The sequence below is a fragment of the Rhincodon typus genome, chromosome 29, assembly GCF_021869965.1.
Source record: "Rhincodon typus isolate 14 chromosome 29, sRhiTyp1.1, whole genome shotgun sequence".
Classification (NCBI taxonomy): Eukaryota; Metazoa; Chordata; class Chondrichthyes; order Orectolobiformes; family Rhincodontidae; genus Rhincodon; species Rhincodon typus.
The window spans coordinates 2,729,966-2,745,825 of NC_063360.1; the positions used below are offsets into that span (position 1 = coordinate 2,729,966).

At 44.0% G+C, this 15,860-nt stretch overlaps 1 protein-coding gene across 1 annotated transcript in view; it reads left to right on the forward strand.

Annotated features, from left to right (window-relative positions):
* The first annotated feature begins 261 nt into the window (after positions 1-261).
* Positions 262-15,860, forward strand: part of LOC109935216 (E3 ubiquitin/ISG15 ligase TRIM25-like) — a 26,813-nt gene continuing 11,214 nt past the window's right edge. The window contains exons 1-3 of the mRNA XM_020533888.2: positions 262-801; positions 1,212-1,307; positions 2,928-3,161. Coding sequence (XP_020389477.1) covers positions 262-801; positions 1,212-1,307; positions 2,928-3,161 — 870 coding nt within the window. The remainder of the gene's footprint in view (positions 802-1,211; positions 1,308-2,927; positions 3,162-15,860) is intronic.

Here is a 15,860-nt window from a genome sequence, read left to right on the forward strand (position 1 = left end):
TGGGCTGTGTGTATCCGGAGGGTGCGGATAGCCACCCATTAGCTCCTGGGAAAGAGATGCTGGAGCAGCGTGGTATGGTTTGGAGAGAGTGCAGCCGGTTAACACTGGGAACGTGCAAGTTTGGTGGCTGTGGAAGCGTCAGAAGCCACATTGCTGGTGTTCATAATTTATAACCGCCCTGCCTTGCAGCCGCAGCTCAGTGTCGATGAGGTCTGTGTCTAAGAGGAAGACTTTGCTTTCTGTTCTATTCTGGGCTACACCATGGCAACAGCCTCATCTCAGTCATGGTTAGACGAGGAGCTGACCTGCTCTATTTGCCTGCAGGTCTACACCGACCCAGTGACCCTGGCGTGCCAGCACAGTTACTGCCGTTCGTGTATCGAGGAGTTCTCGCCCCAGAGCTGCCCGGAGTGCCGGGCCGAGCTGCCCGGCTTTAGGAGGCTGCACCTGGCCAAGGGCGCTGGAGATTACCTGGCCGTGGCCCCAGCGGCAGCAGCGGCTCCGAACAGCATGCTGTGCAGCTATTGCAACCGCAGGCAGGCTGTGAAAACCTGCTTGAAATGTGAAGCCTCCATGTGTCCCATTCACCTGAAACTGCACACGGCCAACAGGGTGTTCAAAACCCACCCCCTGGTGGACACATCGGCGGATCTGTCCGTGTGGAGATGTGCTGAACACGAGAGGCTTCTGGACATTTACTGTAAAGAGGACAAGGTGTGCATCTGCACCCTCTGCACCTTGATAGGCAAACACAAGGGGCACAACTGTGGCAGCATCAGCGAAGGGGAGCAGGAGCTCAGGGTAAGTGACTTGCCTCTCTGCACCCTTTCATTGCTGGACCAGGCCACCAGGCTAAGCCCCACCCCCATCTCCTACCTACTAACCTCATCCCGCCCCCTTGACCTGTCCGTCCTCCCTGGCCTGACCTATCTCCTCCCTAACTCCCTACCTACACTCACCTTTACTGGCTCCATCCCCGCCTCTTTGACCTGTCTGTTTCCTCTCCACCTATCTTCTCCCCTATCCATCTTCTATCCGCCTCCCCCTCTCTCCCTATTTATTTCAGAACCCCCTTCCCCTCCCCCATTTCTGATGAAGGGTCTAGGCTGGAAACATCAGCCTTCCTGCTCCTCTGATGCTGCTTGGCCTGCTGTGTTCATCCAGCTCTACACCTTGTTATCTCTTGGTTTTCTCTCTGTTGTTATTGTTAGGGCAACTTAGACCATCATCTGAAGAGCATCCAGCGAAATGTTGCATCCATCCAGAAATCTCTCCGTGATCTTCACACACAAAAGCTGAATACTCAGGTGGGTTCAGTTTCTGAAGTTTAACCCTTTATCTTCACCAGCCCCCTTTCCGCTGGGGTCCTTCTGCTTTCCCAACCACAGGACATCGTCACCTCTACCCAGTTTCATTTCCCCTGCCAGCCTCTGCCTCCTCCGAGTCCTGTCTCCTCCTTTCTTACCTCCAAAACCAAATTTTGAGAAGCTCAATGTTTTTTGCTTCCAGCTGGTTCTACTGCTTGTGTCCCTTACCCAGCTCGATGCAAACAAAACTTTCCAGAAGGTCTGACCCCTGGGGATGCTGTCAGGTAACATTAAAATTGTAAAATCTTTGATACGAGCTCCAATCGTGCTAAGCATTGATCCAGATCCAGCATTGGTTTCCTATTCAACACAAAGTGACCTTTTCTACTCCATATCCTTCAGAAGGTCACTTAGCTTCCTTACTGAGCTCAGCCTATCTGCAATCTCAGTCTTTGTCATTTCCACTGTTGATAACTCCAGTGCTGTTTTCTGTTTCTCCTTTCTACAACTTCTACTCACCTGATTATGCTCATCTAAAAGACTCCAGATGTGTGAAATGTTCACCTGTTTGTTTAAATCCTTATAAAGCTCCAGCCTCTTTTCTTGGTCTTTCTTAGAATTATATTCACACGTCTGGGTCACACTTAGCGAAAGTCCCTCTTTGAACACCTTTCATTGAATCCCTACAGTGCAGAAAGAGTTAGAAATCACACAACACCAGGTTATAGACCAACAGGTTTATTCGAAATCACAGGTTTTCAGAGCACAGCCCCTTCATCAGATGCTGACGAAAGGGCTGCGCTCCAAAAGCTTGTGATTTCAAATAAGCCTGTTGGACTATAACCTGGTGTCGTGTGACTTCTGACCTTGTCCACCCCAGTCCAACACCGGCACCTCCACATCACGTGCAGAAAGAGAGCATTTGGCCAATGGGTCTGCACTGACCCTCTGAAGAGCATTCCCCCCAGCCCCAGCCCCCTACCCTATGTCCATAATACCTGCACATCTCTGGATACTATCGGCAATTTACCATGACCAATCCACATAACCTGCACATCTCTGGTCTGTGGGAGGAAGCCCATTGCAGACATGGGGAGAAGGTACAAACTTCACACAGACAATTACCCAAGGCTGGAATTGAACCTTTTGCTAATCATTTTGGTCCATTGATTCCCCTTTCTTAACTCTCACACTTGGGGTCTGCATTTATTGTTCCTTACGTCTCTAAGAAGTGAACCCAGCACATCGGAAAGTCTGTTGCTACCAAAGTTAAATTTCTGATTTGTCATATTGTAAAAATTTCTATTTGATGATTTGTTCTGAGAACTGGTCCATCAGCTCAAATTATTTTCAGCTGGGGTTGGTTATGATGCCTGTTATAGTCAAATAGCCTGCTAGCATTGCAAAGCTTTACAAATGAAGGATGGCTGTTTGAGCCTGGTAATTGGAGTAAGCCAGTAAATTGATAAAGGAAAGAAGAAACTTGCAGATCAAAACCATCAGATATGCCCCTTTCTTTAAAAGGACTGGTGCTTGCAGTTAGAGCAAAGTGTTTTATTATCGACATGGACTTACCACTAAATAATGAAATGAACAATCGAAGCTAACCTGTCTCTTTAGAGCCTGATAACAGAAACAAAGAGAGAAGTGAAGGAAAAGTATGATGCATTGAGGAAACACATTGAAAATGAAGAGCAAGATGTTTTCCATTGTCTGGATAAGGAGCAGAGCCGTGTGACAGCAGCTATTGACAGCCACATTCAAAAGCTGGAAAAGGAAATCAAATTCTTTGAGATGTGTCTGGTTAATCTCACAGACCTTTCACAGAAGAGGGAGAAACATGCGTTTATACAGGTAACAGATACTGCTAATTTTTTCTTTTATGGGACATAGGTAACATTCATTGTCCACCCCTAATTGCCTGTGAATAAGGGCTACAGAGTGGTGAGAGGGGCTTCAGAATGGGATGAAATACTTTACTGAGAGAGTGCCTGCAAGGAAGTGAAGAGCTGCGAAAGAGAACAGTTTTAAATCATTCAACAAAGGAATTTTTAGCTAAATGCGCAACCAAGAGAACTAAGGTGCTGAACTCCTTTAAAGTGAATGTGGAGGCTCTAGCTTAAGGCTGCAGGAGTTTAGCAACTAATCTATGGGGGAAAATGTTATGGATGCTATTGTAATAAACACTGTCTCAAATGAATAACTACATTAAACAGTTTTATTTCTTAAAGATTCACATCAAGGTGTTATCACATTTCAAAATATCTCACATATTGTGAATTATTTGAGGGGCAGTGACTGTATTACAGACAAGCTTGCAACAGTTTAGTTATGACCTTAACAGTCTGTCTGTTTCATGTCATGGTATAGAAGTGTGTTAGTTCTTTAAAAACATTGTTGCTAACTTATAACTGATGTCTCGTGCCAATTTCAATATTGTGACGTCTGTGAAATAAATGCTTCCCTTGCGTGTTGTAGTTTTCAGTTTATTGGAGATGTATTGATTAATGAGGATATTGGTGAATTCTTCTAAATCTCCTTCGGTTTGAGTTCCAAACCCCGACACATGTCAAAACCAGTACAGAAGGTATTGTTAGTACAAGACTGCAGCACCGAATGAAGAAGTTAGTGAGAATGAGAAGGGAACCCAACAAAACCAAAAGGTGGTCCCCGAATTGAAAAAGTAGTCTTCAAAAGAAACTCAAGGCCTCAGACAAGGCGTGGGATATATTTTGACACCTGCTGTGCATGCATTAGGAGGCTGCAACTAGGGTGACACAGTGGCTCAGTGGTTAGCACTGCTGCCTCACAGCACCAGGGATCTGGGTTCAGTCCCGCCCTCGGGTGACAGTCTGTGCGGAGTTTGCACGTTCTCGCTATGTGTGGGTCTTCCCACAGTCCAAAGATGTGCAGGATGGTGTATTGGCCATGCTAAATTGCTATGTATGTCCAGGGATATGCAGGCTAGATTAGCCATGGAAAATGCAGGGTTATAAAGTAGGGGTTGAGTGTGGGTGGATGGTCTTTAGAGGTAGGGGCATTGAATGCATTGCTGGAGAAGGTAGTGGAGTCGGCCTCATTAGTGGCATTTAAGCGGCTACTAGATAGGCATATGGATGATAGTATAAGGTAGGGGTGGAGGTGAGATAGACCTTAGGTTTAGAGTAAAGGTTTGGCACAACATCGTGGGCCGAAGGGCCTGTACTGTTCTATGTCCTATGTTCTAAAGGGTCAGTGTGGACTCAGTGAGCTGAATAGCCTGCTTCAACACTGTGGGGATTCTATAATTCAAATAATTTTGACCCTTCTATGGCTTATCAACAAGAATCTGGTAGGTATTGTTCCTCAGCCTGTCTCCATGGGTCCTATTGGACCCCTATGTGTAATACAGTGCCCATTATGAAGCAGGTAGGTCTCTGACAATCAGTGTGAATTACAACCACCAGCCCATAATGATGCAGGTTAGTGATTGGTCCCCAAGGAAGCACAATCCCAGTTTTAAAGCAATCATCATTGGCACCTTTAAAGGGAGGAAGGCTCCTGGGAGATGAAAGATTCACTCATTGATCGAAACAGAGTAAAGATGTGACAAAACTTACACTACAAGCAGAATAATGATCAAACATGCAATGACGGTGGTGCTTCAAGTATCATGGGATGTGTGTGCTTTCTTGTTTATTCTTGGAATATGGGCTTGGCTAATAACACCAGTATTTAATACCTATCAGTAATTATGACCATAAGATATGGAAGCAGAATTAGGCCATTCAGTCCAATGAGTCTGCTCCACCATTCAACCATGGCTGATATGTTTCTCAACCCTATTCTCCTGCCTTCCTCATAACCTTTGATCCCCTTGCTAATCAGGAACCTATCTATCTCAGTCTTACTCTTAAGAAGGTGGTAGTGAACGGCCCCTTAAACTGCTGCAGTCCATGTGGTGTAGATACACCCTCGATACTGAGAAAGGCTGTTCATGAATTTTAATCTAACAACAATGATATTGTTTCAAATCAGAATGGTGATTTATAAGGGAATCTTCAGATGCTGATGATATCCCCATGGCAATATTCCACTACACTCCTGGTTTATGCCTTCAAAATGGTTGAAAAGCTCTAGTGCCATTAGGAGGCAAGTTACTCATCACGGAATTCCCAGTGTCCAGCCTGCTGTAGCAACCCTGGTATTTATTTGGCTGGTCCAGTTATATTTGTAGTCAGTGGTAATGTTGGCCTGATGATGATGAATGTCAGTGGGAGATGGTTAGATGTTCTTGTTGAGATGGTCATTGCCTGGATGTGTAGAGTGAATATAACTTGTCTATCGTCAGCCTAAACCTTGAGGTCTTGCTACACTTGGGCACGGGCTGTTTCAGTATCTGAGGAGTTGAGAAACATCCCTACTTCTGCCTTTACGATGGGGAGAAGTTTATTTGGTGAATTACTGAAGATGATTTGGCCTAGGGCATTAAGAAGGCACATGGGATACTTGCCTTTAATAGTTGAGGTATAGAGTTTAGGAGCAGGGAGGTTATGCTGGAACTGTATAAAATGTTGGTAAGGCCACAGCTAGAATATTGTGTGCAGTTTTGGAATTCATATTACAGGAGGGATGTGATAGCACTGGACAGGGTGCAGAGGAGGTTTACTAGGATGTTGCCTCGGCTGGAGAATTTCAGTTATGATGAGAGATTGGACAGACTTGGGTTGTTTTCCATGAAGCGGAGGAGATTGAGAGGGGTGTAGATAGAAGAGTAGACAGGAAGGAACCTTTCCCCTTCATGGATCTGTGGCCAGAGGGCACAGATTTAAGGTAAAGAGCAGGAAGTTCAGAGGAGATGTGAGAAAGAACTTTTCCACCCAGAGGGTGATGGGAATCTGGAACTGGCTGCGTGTGAGGATGGTGGAGACAGAAACCCTTAGGACGTATTTAGATGTGTATTTGTGATGCCAAGGGATATATGACTATGAGTCAAGTTCTGGAAGATGGGATTAGAATAGGATCTGGTTGTTTTTGATTGGCATGAACACAATGGGCTGAAGGGCCTTTGTTCTGTGTGTAAACCTCTCTCTGACTCTGGTACCCTGAGGAACTCCTGGAACAACAACCTTGGTCTGACACCATCCTCCTTTGTGTTAGTTATGACTCCACCAAGTAGGTGTTGCTTGACAGCTGGGTTGATGACACTTCCCATCGCTGAGCCGTTTGAGAAAGGCAGATGAGGCGGTAATTGGCTGGGTTCGAGTTGTCCTGCTTTTTTTTGGTATACATGATACACCTGGGCAATTGTCCGTATTGTTGGGTCAGTGCAAGTGTACTAGTTGGACAGGGAGGGACACAGCTAGTGCCGGAGCACAAGCCTTAAGAACTGCAGCCATAATGTTGTCAAGGCCCATAGCCTTTGACACCATTCCTGAGAGGTTGGGAGGATTTTGCAGGATTGACTGGGCCAAATGTGTTATTGCTATTACTGATGCCTAGGTTGATGCTGAATGTTCCGAGGTTGATGTGTGGCACCAGTTTCCAGAAGGTGAAAGCTAATGTGTGGGCATGCCAGTTGGCGTGAGCACAGACTCTGAATGGCCGTGTGGCTGGACTATATGATGTGAGGTGTCATTGCATAGAGCACGGGGAAAGGACGCAAAGTCCTCAATCACTGAGGCATAAATGGCCTCCACTGAACTCTGATTGAGATATTAAAAAACTGTCCAATCATCTTCCTGCTCTCTCGGGTCTCACCGAGGGAATTTCAAGCCTTAAAAATGGGGTCAGAGTGGGCAAAGATTTATCCAATGGTTTGCCACGATTCTGGATAGCTGGAACTGAGTGAGAAAATGTCCCAATGATTTTCATCTCATAGGAACATCCATGAGATGAACCTTTAATTTGCGTAGAACCTCTGACACACTCCTGAGGGTTGGCACCAGTAGTGGTGGAGACCAGTGTTCAGAGGGGGCAGAGTCGGGTTGTGTGCTGTGCTGCGGTTTTTCCCAGAACCAGCAGTGTGTTTTTCACAGACGTATATTCAGTCCAAGCAGCGATGTCCTGGGGGGATGGCAGTGCCTCAGAGTTACAGCACGACCCCCTGCCAGTAAGTGCCTGTCTTAGAACAGTGAGCAACACTCACTGATCAACAGAAGTACACAGTGACTCACTGCTGCACTAGCTCTTTTTAACCTGACTGTTTACATTCTTCGTGCTGCCTGATGTGTTGGTTATGACACAAGTCGGCTAAAAGCAGACATTCTGTTCATCATGTGTTGCAGCACAGGAGAGAACAATGTTTCAAACTCAAGCCTTGGCCACCCACATATCCCCACTACACAAGAAACTGGCTGATTTGCCTCTGTTCTAGAATGTATCGTGTGGCACTTATTTGGTAGGGAGACATTACAGGGTGTGAGAGCCCAGATAGCTCAGTCGGTAGAGCATTGGACCTTTAGGATTCTGGGTAATCCAAGATGGAGGATGGGAAAAAGTTCTGGCTGTAAGAGCTGCTCCTTTTTTGAAGTATTTTCAGTGTGGAGCTGATTTCCTTGAATTCTAGTTGGAGTAATTAATGTGTTATAAGTTGTTGCATTGTTTTGGAACTTTGGGGAAAAAAGATCAAAACAATGGTACTAAAAAAAGGAGGAAGACAGACAAATGCAGTGCCAATGACCACATGGCAAGTGCAACATTTAAAAGGCATCTGGATAGGTGTATGAATAGGAAAGGTTCAGAGGGATACAGGCCAAATGCTGGCAAATGGGACTATATTTATCCAGGATATCTGGATGGGTGTATGAATAGGAAAGGTTCAGAGGGATCCGGGCCAAATGCTGGCAAATGGGACTATGTTTATCTAGGATATCTGGATGGGTGTATGAATAGGAAAGGTTCAGAGGGATACAGACCAAATGCTGGCAAATGGGACTATATTTATCTAGGATATCTGGTTGACATGGACAAGTTGGACCAAAGGGTCTGTTTCTGTGCTGTACAGACCTATGACTGCATAGACCACAGTCTGACACCATACTCACAGGGCGATTGGGTCACAGGGCAAGTCACTGATGGATCCCAATTTCCTGTTCCAGGTTCTTTACAGATGTGGCTATACTGTTTGGCACAGGGGAGCTCAGCAATGTCTGGACATTGTGGTATGGGCCATGAGTTCCAGATATTCTTGCCATCCTCCAACTCTCCCCATTTCCGTCAGGCCTTCTCCAATAATCTCAGGGAGCATGTACTGAGATCTTTCCCCTTTATTACAGTATGTTTTTGAAAGAAAGATGTGTATTTCCATGGCATCATCCATTTCCTTCAACCATCCCAAAGGGCTCTACGACAAATTCAAATTTAGCCAGTGTTGGAATGAAGCCCACAGCTAATGTGTGCACAGAAAAGACAGACACACACAAGTGGTTAATCTGCGTCTGTTGCTTTCTTTTTATTCATTCAAGGTATGTGGACATTGCTGGCCAGGCCAGCAGTTATTATCCATCCCTAATTGCCCAGAGGGCAGTTCAGAGTTAATCATATTGCTGTGGGTCTGGAGTCAGTAGGCCAGACCAGGTAAGGACGGCAGATTTGTTACTTGAAGAACATTAGTGAACCAGGTGGGTTTTCCTGACAATTGACAATGGTTTCATGGTCATCATTAGACTCCTAATTCCAGATTTTTTAAAATGTAATTCAGATTACACCATCTACCATAGTAGGATTCAAACCTGGGTCCCTAGAATGCTATCTGGGCCTCTGAATTAATAATTTAGTGATATGGTGCATGGAAAATTGAGGGATGAATATTGGCTGGGTGAAGGTGGAGTATTTATATTGACTCTGTGGCATATAAACAGGCCATTGTGCCCTATTCTAAGGATTATGCTTCAAAGCATATGGAACCTGATCCTGAATCTATGGCTGTCTACCTTGGGAATGAGAATACTACCACTGACCAGCAGCTGACCCCTGCACTTGCACAAACATTGCCGTTGTACCAGCTGCACTGGGTTTCCAAACACTAAATACTTTATGACCAGTCAGTAGGACATAACAAGGTTAATTTTCAAGGGATACCCTTGCTATGAAAATCTTGTGGCTACCTTTCTCCCAGAACAAAGGAATTGTTTTAAAAGAATCCCAATTTAACCAGGCTTTCTTGAGTTAATAAAAATGTGAGTTTATTCATGATTAAGTGCAGGAGGATATGATAATGTAACACACATCCAGGCAGATTAAAAATGAGAGATGAGTCGAAAGAAAAATATATATATTTCAGTTACTGGATCGTTTGTGAGGAGTAGATTGTGGAACATTGATTGTGAAACAGTCAACTTTTGACCTTGCAGGTAAATTGAAATTGATTTGTTCTGGCTCCTTTTGACGGTTGTTGGCTAGCAGCACTTTGAACAAACAAGCTCTTCTTTTGACCTCTTTTCTTTTGATTGGCTAGTTGGCTTCTAGTGTTCGGGGTGAGAGAGTCTTTTACCTGCAATGCAGGGGTAACTAGTAGATGATTCTCTGACCATGACCTTATTAGCACACTAGCACTCAAACCTGCTCTAGACTACACAAGCAGCTCAGTTCACTACCATACCACCTTCCAACTCACACACACAAACCAGGGCTGGAATGGCTTGTAACTCCTGTTCTTGTGTACCTTAAAGGGAGGGACACAAAACATGTCTCTTGCTCTGAGATGTTTCTCTTCCAACATGTCCACAGTCTGTAATAATGCCCAGAAAATTACAGTTCCGTTTTTACTGCATTTCTCCCATTTGAAGTTCATCACTTTGAAATTTCCTTGACACCCTCATGAGGTGTAACATTCCAGGATATCTCTCTCTCTCTCTCTCTCTCTCTCTCTCGCTGTCTCCAGACAGCTACTGAGCTTACATCACAGTTTTCTGCTGGCTGTGTGCCAATTTTTACAAAAAGTATATTGCAACTAAACATTCAATATAGCTGTAAGTACCTCAAGGTTCCTCAATCGGCATGGCGATTGATCTTCTTGCTCACTTGGATGATTTATGGTCCTCCGAGGTAGGATTTCCGTTTTGGTTTGGGACTCCACCCAGGGGAAAAACTCAGCTCAAAAAAACAATATTTCTGAGGAAGCAAATGTACTGTTCACAGTTACACTCCATTTTGAGGAATACAAGATGAGTCATAAGACCAGAATGACTCATTTACCATTTTCACTAATTTCTGCTTCTGGGTAATATTGGGATAAATGTAGCTATGAACTCTACTTCATGTCAGAAGCAGCCACCTGAATCAGTTTTGACTGGATTGGCAAATTAGTGGCCAGAAACTAAAACAGAAATTGCCAGAGAAACTCAGCACGTCTGGCAGCATCTGTGGACAGAAAACCAGAGTTAACCTTTATAGTCCAGTGACTCTTCTTCAGAACTGATGGTAGCTAGGAAAAAGGGCCATATATGTTGATGATGGGTGAGGCAGGAAAAGAGTAAGTGGATAGATGGGTATGGAGCCTAGAGAGAAAGAAAGAAAGTTAGCCAGATAAAGGGGTAGTTGATATTGAGATGGGAAGGAGAAAAGCTGATTATGGAGATGGTGAGTAGGTGATTCTGGCTGTACTGAAAGCAACCCCTGTCATAGGGACGGGGGGTGGGCAGGTGTCTAAAGGACATGAAAGAAAGAAAGGATATGAATTATTGAACATGATATTGAGTCCTGAAAGCTGCAGGGTCCCCAAGTGGAAAATGAGATGCTGTTCTTCCAGCTTGCACTGAGCCTCACTGGAGCACTGCAGGAAGTCTGAGACAGAGATGTTAGCCAGAGATCACAGTGACGTGTTGCATTGACAGGCAATTGGATGCTAAGGGTCATTTTTACCGACAGAATGTAGGTGCTCTGCAAAACTGTTGCCCAGACTAGGTTTCGTCTCCCCATTGTAGAGGAGGCTTCATTGTGAGCAGTGAATACAGTAGATTAGACTGAGTGAAGTGCAGGTAAAGCACTGCTTTACCTGGAAGGTGTGTCCTGGGCCTTGGATGGTGAGGAAGGAGGAGGTAAATCAGCTGGTATTACACCTTCTGCGACGGCATGGGAAGGTACCATTGCAGGTGTGATGAGGAATGGACCAGGGTGTCCCAGAAGGAATGGTCTTTGCAGAATGCTGATAGGGAGGAGAGGGGAATATGTGCCTGGTGGTGGCAGAAATTGAGGCTAGTGATCTTCGTGGCCAGAAGGTGCACTTGATCAAGCTGCAGGACCTGTTGGAGAATCTAGGACTGTTGTAGTGCAATGGTAGTGTCCCTACCTATGACACTAGAATGTCCTACCTGCCCCAGACATGTAACATAATATCTGTGCTCATTGATTAAAAAATATCTATAGGTGAACCTAGGGCTCTTGTGATACAATAGTAGTGTCCCACTGTGCAAGAAGCACCAGGCACCAATGCCACCTGTTCCAGAGGTGTGTGAAAACATCCCTGAACAGATTAATTATCTATTGGAGAATCTCCAGCCTGCTGTTTCAGAGAAGGAAGAGAGATGGGTCTATCAGCAATTTCAAAATACATGAAATATAGAGTGGCCAGATCTAATGAACTAATCCCTCCCTGGGCTGGCCAGCAGATGGATCCCATAATCAGGTAGACAAAGTAGGCCTCAAAGCCTGCTTGGAGCACTGGCCTCTTGGCGCCACGCTACAGGAAGGATCTGAAGGATTTGGGAGAGGATGCAGAAGAGGTTTACCAGGATGCTACCTGAATTAAAGGGTATGAGTTATAAGATGAGGCTAGAAAAACTCAGATTGTTTTTTTCTGGAATGGTGAAGGCTGAGGGGAGACCTGATAGAAGTTTACAAAATTATGAGAGGCATAGACAGGGTTGACAGTCAGAATCTTTTTCAGAGTTGAAATGTCTAACATTAGAGGGCATGCTTTTTAAAGTGAGAGAGGAATAAGTTCGAAGGAGTTATGAGGGGCAAGTTTTTAACACAGAGGGTGGTAGGTGCCTGCAGTGCGCTGCCAGGGGTAGTGGTGGAGGCAGATACCAAAGGGGCATTTAAGGGACTTTTAGATAGGCACATGAATAAACAGGAGTGGAGGGATATAGACCATAGGCAGGCAGAAGGGATTAGTTTAATTTGGCATCATGTTCAGTACAACATCATGGGCTGAAGGGCCCGTTCCTGTGCTGTACTGTTCAATATTCTACTGGCTGCTGTAGTTTTCACAACACTGTAAAGATGTGCTGGCCAAGTGAACACCAATAGTTGGCCTCTGATCACCAACCTTAATTGATTTTTTAAATTATTTCAATTCAGTGTCTGATCCAGCCTTTCAGAAAATGGGTTGAGGGCAGAATGGTGCCAATGGACCAGGATGTTAGCCAGCAAAATTATGTGCCCGCCTGTCTCAGTGTCCCCCTGCCACTGGTTAGCAAGCATCTGCCAATGGTAATAATACAGGCCAGGAGAACAGCCAAGACCTGGAGTAGGGACGATCCTTGACAATAAAGAGTCATCTCCACTCACTTAACAATTTCTAGCTTTAGACTTTTGAAGTTCCTTACTAACTAAACAGACAAATACTAATTAAATCAATTAGGATTATAGACAATCCTTTGTGGTTTATAGGCTTGAAGATTTGGGAAGCTGGAATTATTAATTATGAGGATTTGAGTACACATATATTACATGAAGGCGTTTGTGGCAAGGTGGTAGCATCCCTACCTCTGAGCCAGGAGGCTCAGGTTCAAGTCCCACTGCTCCAGAAGTGTGTCGTAACATCTGTGAACAATGAGATTAAAAATATCCATATTTGCATGACCTCCTTGATTATGTTTCCTTTGTTATAATTTCACACACTATACTGTCAAAAGCACTCACAATTCTTTATTTTTAGCCATTAATGCAAACTATGTCAATCTGGCATGTTTGGCAGGATGTGATACCCACTAATTTGATACATTTGGACAACAGCAATGATCAGAGCTTGGATTCTAGGCTGCTCCATCACTTTCCTACAAACTCACAATTCTAGTTTGAGTTTCCTGTCGATTTATTTAATCTCCCTTTTCTCAGAACTTCATCCTTTGCAAAGAAATGTCAGTGGGATGTAAGACCTGGAAGCTATGAATAATTAGTAAATTATTGGCAAATTGTATGTATTAGCCATTGCCAACCTGGCTGGATTGTGTCAGATTTCAATCATCCAGAACTGGGTTGTACAGAAATTGACAAAAATTGATTTCCTGGTGTCTTCATCAGCCTTAAATCTAAGTCAATATGAAACCTGCTCAGAATTTCTGTAAATACATGAGCAGGAGCTTCAAACTCAATTGTATTAACAAGAAGTGTCCTTTATTGTTTTCTGTTGCCTAAGGCCAAGCCCTATCTATCATTACTTCATGAGCCCTAGATATTTACTGTTCCATCCCATTGCCTTCCAAAAGATGCTGCTACTAACTGTCCTAAAGGAGATGCTGACCCTGCAACTTTCTTTCCTACTGTCCCATTCACCACTTTTAATCTCTGGTCACTATAAAGACATGTCTCCATTGTTGCAAGCTGTTAACTATTTGTAGCTAACACAAGTTATCCCCAGAAACTCTGAATCATTTGCCTACAAAGTCTAATCTCTTCTCACCCATCACCCTTAAGACCAGGCAAATCAGGGCAGCACATATACGCTTAATGGTAAGATCCTGTGGAGTGTTGCTGAACAAAGAGACCTTGGGGTGCAGGTTCATAGTTCCTTGAAAGTGGAGTCGCAGGTAGACAGAGTGGTGAAGAAGGCATTTGGAATGCTTGCGTTTACTGGTCAGTTCATTGAGTATAGGAGTTAGGAGGTCATGTTGAGGCTGTACAGGACATTAGTTAGGTCACTTTTGGAATATTGCATTCAATTCTGGTCTCCCTGCTATAGGAAAGATTTTGCGAAACTTGAAAGGGTTTAGAAAAGATTTACAAGGACGTTGCCAGAGTTGGAGGGTATGAGCTATAGGGCGATGGTGAATAAGCTGGGGCTGTTTTCCCTGGAGCGCCGGAAGCTGAGGGGTGACTTTATAGAGGTTTATAAAACCATGAGGGGCATGGATAGGGTGAATAGTCAAGGTCTTTTCCCCAGGGTGGAGGGGTCCAAAACTAGAAGACATAGGTTTATGGTTCGATGGGAAAGATTTAAGGGGCAATGTTATCAGGTAGAGGGTGGGAGACAACAAGATGCAGAGCTGGATGAACACAGCAGGCCAAGCAGCATCATAGGAGCAGAAAGGCTGACGTTTCGGGCCTAGACCCTTCATCAGAATGAATAAACTGCCAGAGGAAGTGGTGGAGGTTGGTACAATAACAACATTTAAAAGGAGATTGCAAAAAACATTTAAAAGGCATCTAAATGGGTACATGTATAGGTAGGGTTTAGAAGGATATAGGACAAATGCCAGCAAATAAGAATAGATTAATTTAGGATACCTGGTAGGCATGAACAAGTTGGATCGAAGGGTCTGTTTCTGTGCTGTACATCTCAATGATTCTATGACCCTGTTGAAATCGATGCTGTCTGTATGGTTCCTGTTTCATTTGTACAGTCTGCTGTTATATAAAGTACTTATTAAACAGTATTCATGTTAAGTTTGAACTTCATTAAACACGCTACATTTCTTATCATTGAAACCCATAGCATCATATATCCCCATGGATGTGCACAGGTAAAGCAAGTATAGGTCGGGAATTCTAGATCTGAAAACCCCAGGGCCAACTGGTTTTCAGACAAAGAATGCTTTTGGGATGTTGGATACACTTACCGTTATAAGTCTTTCTGGGTCCCTTTGGATAAATACTTTGCATTTAGGTCTGGTTGGGTCCTTTTGGGTCACTTTCAATAGACCTTTGGTTTTTAGCTCTTTTTGGTTTTCGGTCTTGACCTGTAAGCTTATGTCACTGGCAAAGTACACATACTGGAGAACATCTGAAACAACCTTTGAAGGCAGTAAGTGGCCAACGCACACAGGCTAATGCAAATTATTCAGGTTTATTTATAGCCAAAAGGCTGTACAGAAACATATTTTACATAGAAGAGGTTATGTTGGTATGATACTCAAAAATTAGTAGAATGTTGAAAAAAAGCCAAGTTCAGAAACAGAAATTTGTGTTTCCATACCTCAATTATACATCAAAATGTAGTCTAAATTAAAGTTGTTAAGGTGGTTTCCAGTTTTTTTTTCTGTACTCTTTCATGGGTTATGGGCATCAACAGCATGTTGCCCATCCCTAATTGTGTTTGAATAGAGTGGTTTGTTAGGCCATTTTAAGAGGGTAGTTGTGAGTCAACAACATTACTGTAGATGTGGAGTCACATAAATGCCAAGTGGTAGACATTCTTCATGAATGAGATGGATTTTCACAACAATCAATTCCCATGAGATTAGGAACAAAAACAAAGTTGCTGGAAAATCTCAGCAGGTCTGGCAGCATCTGTGGAGGAGAAAACAGAGTTAACATTTCGGGTCTGGTGACCCTTCCTCAGAGCTGAGTTCTGAGGAAGGGGCACCGGACTCGAAACGTTAACTCTGTTTTCTCCTCCACAGATGCTGC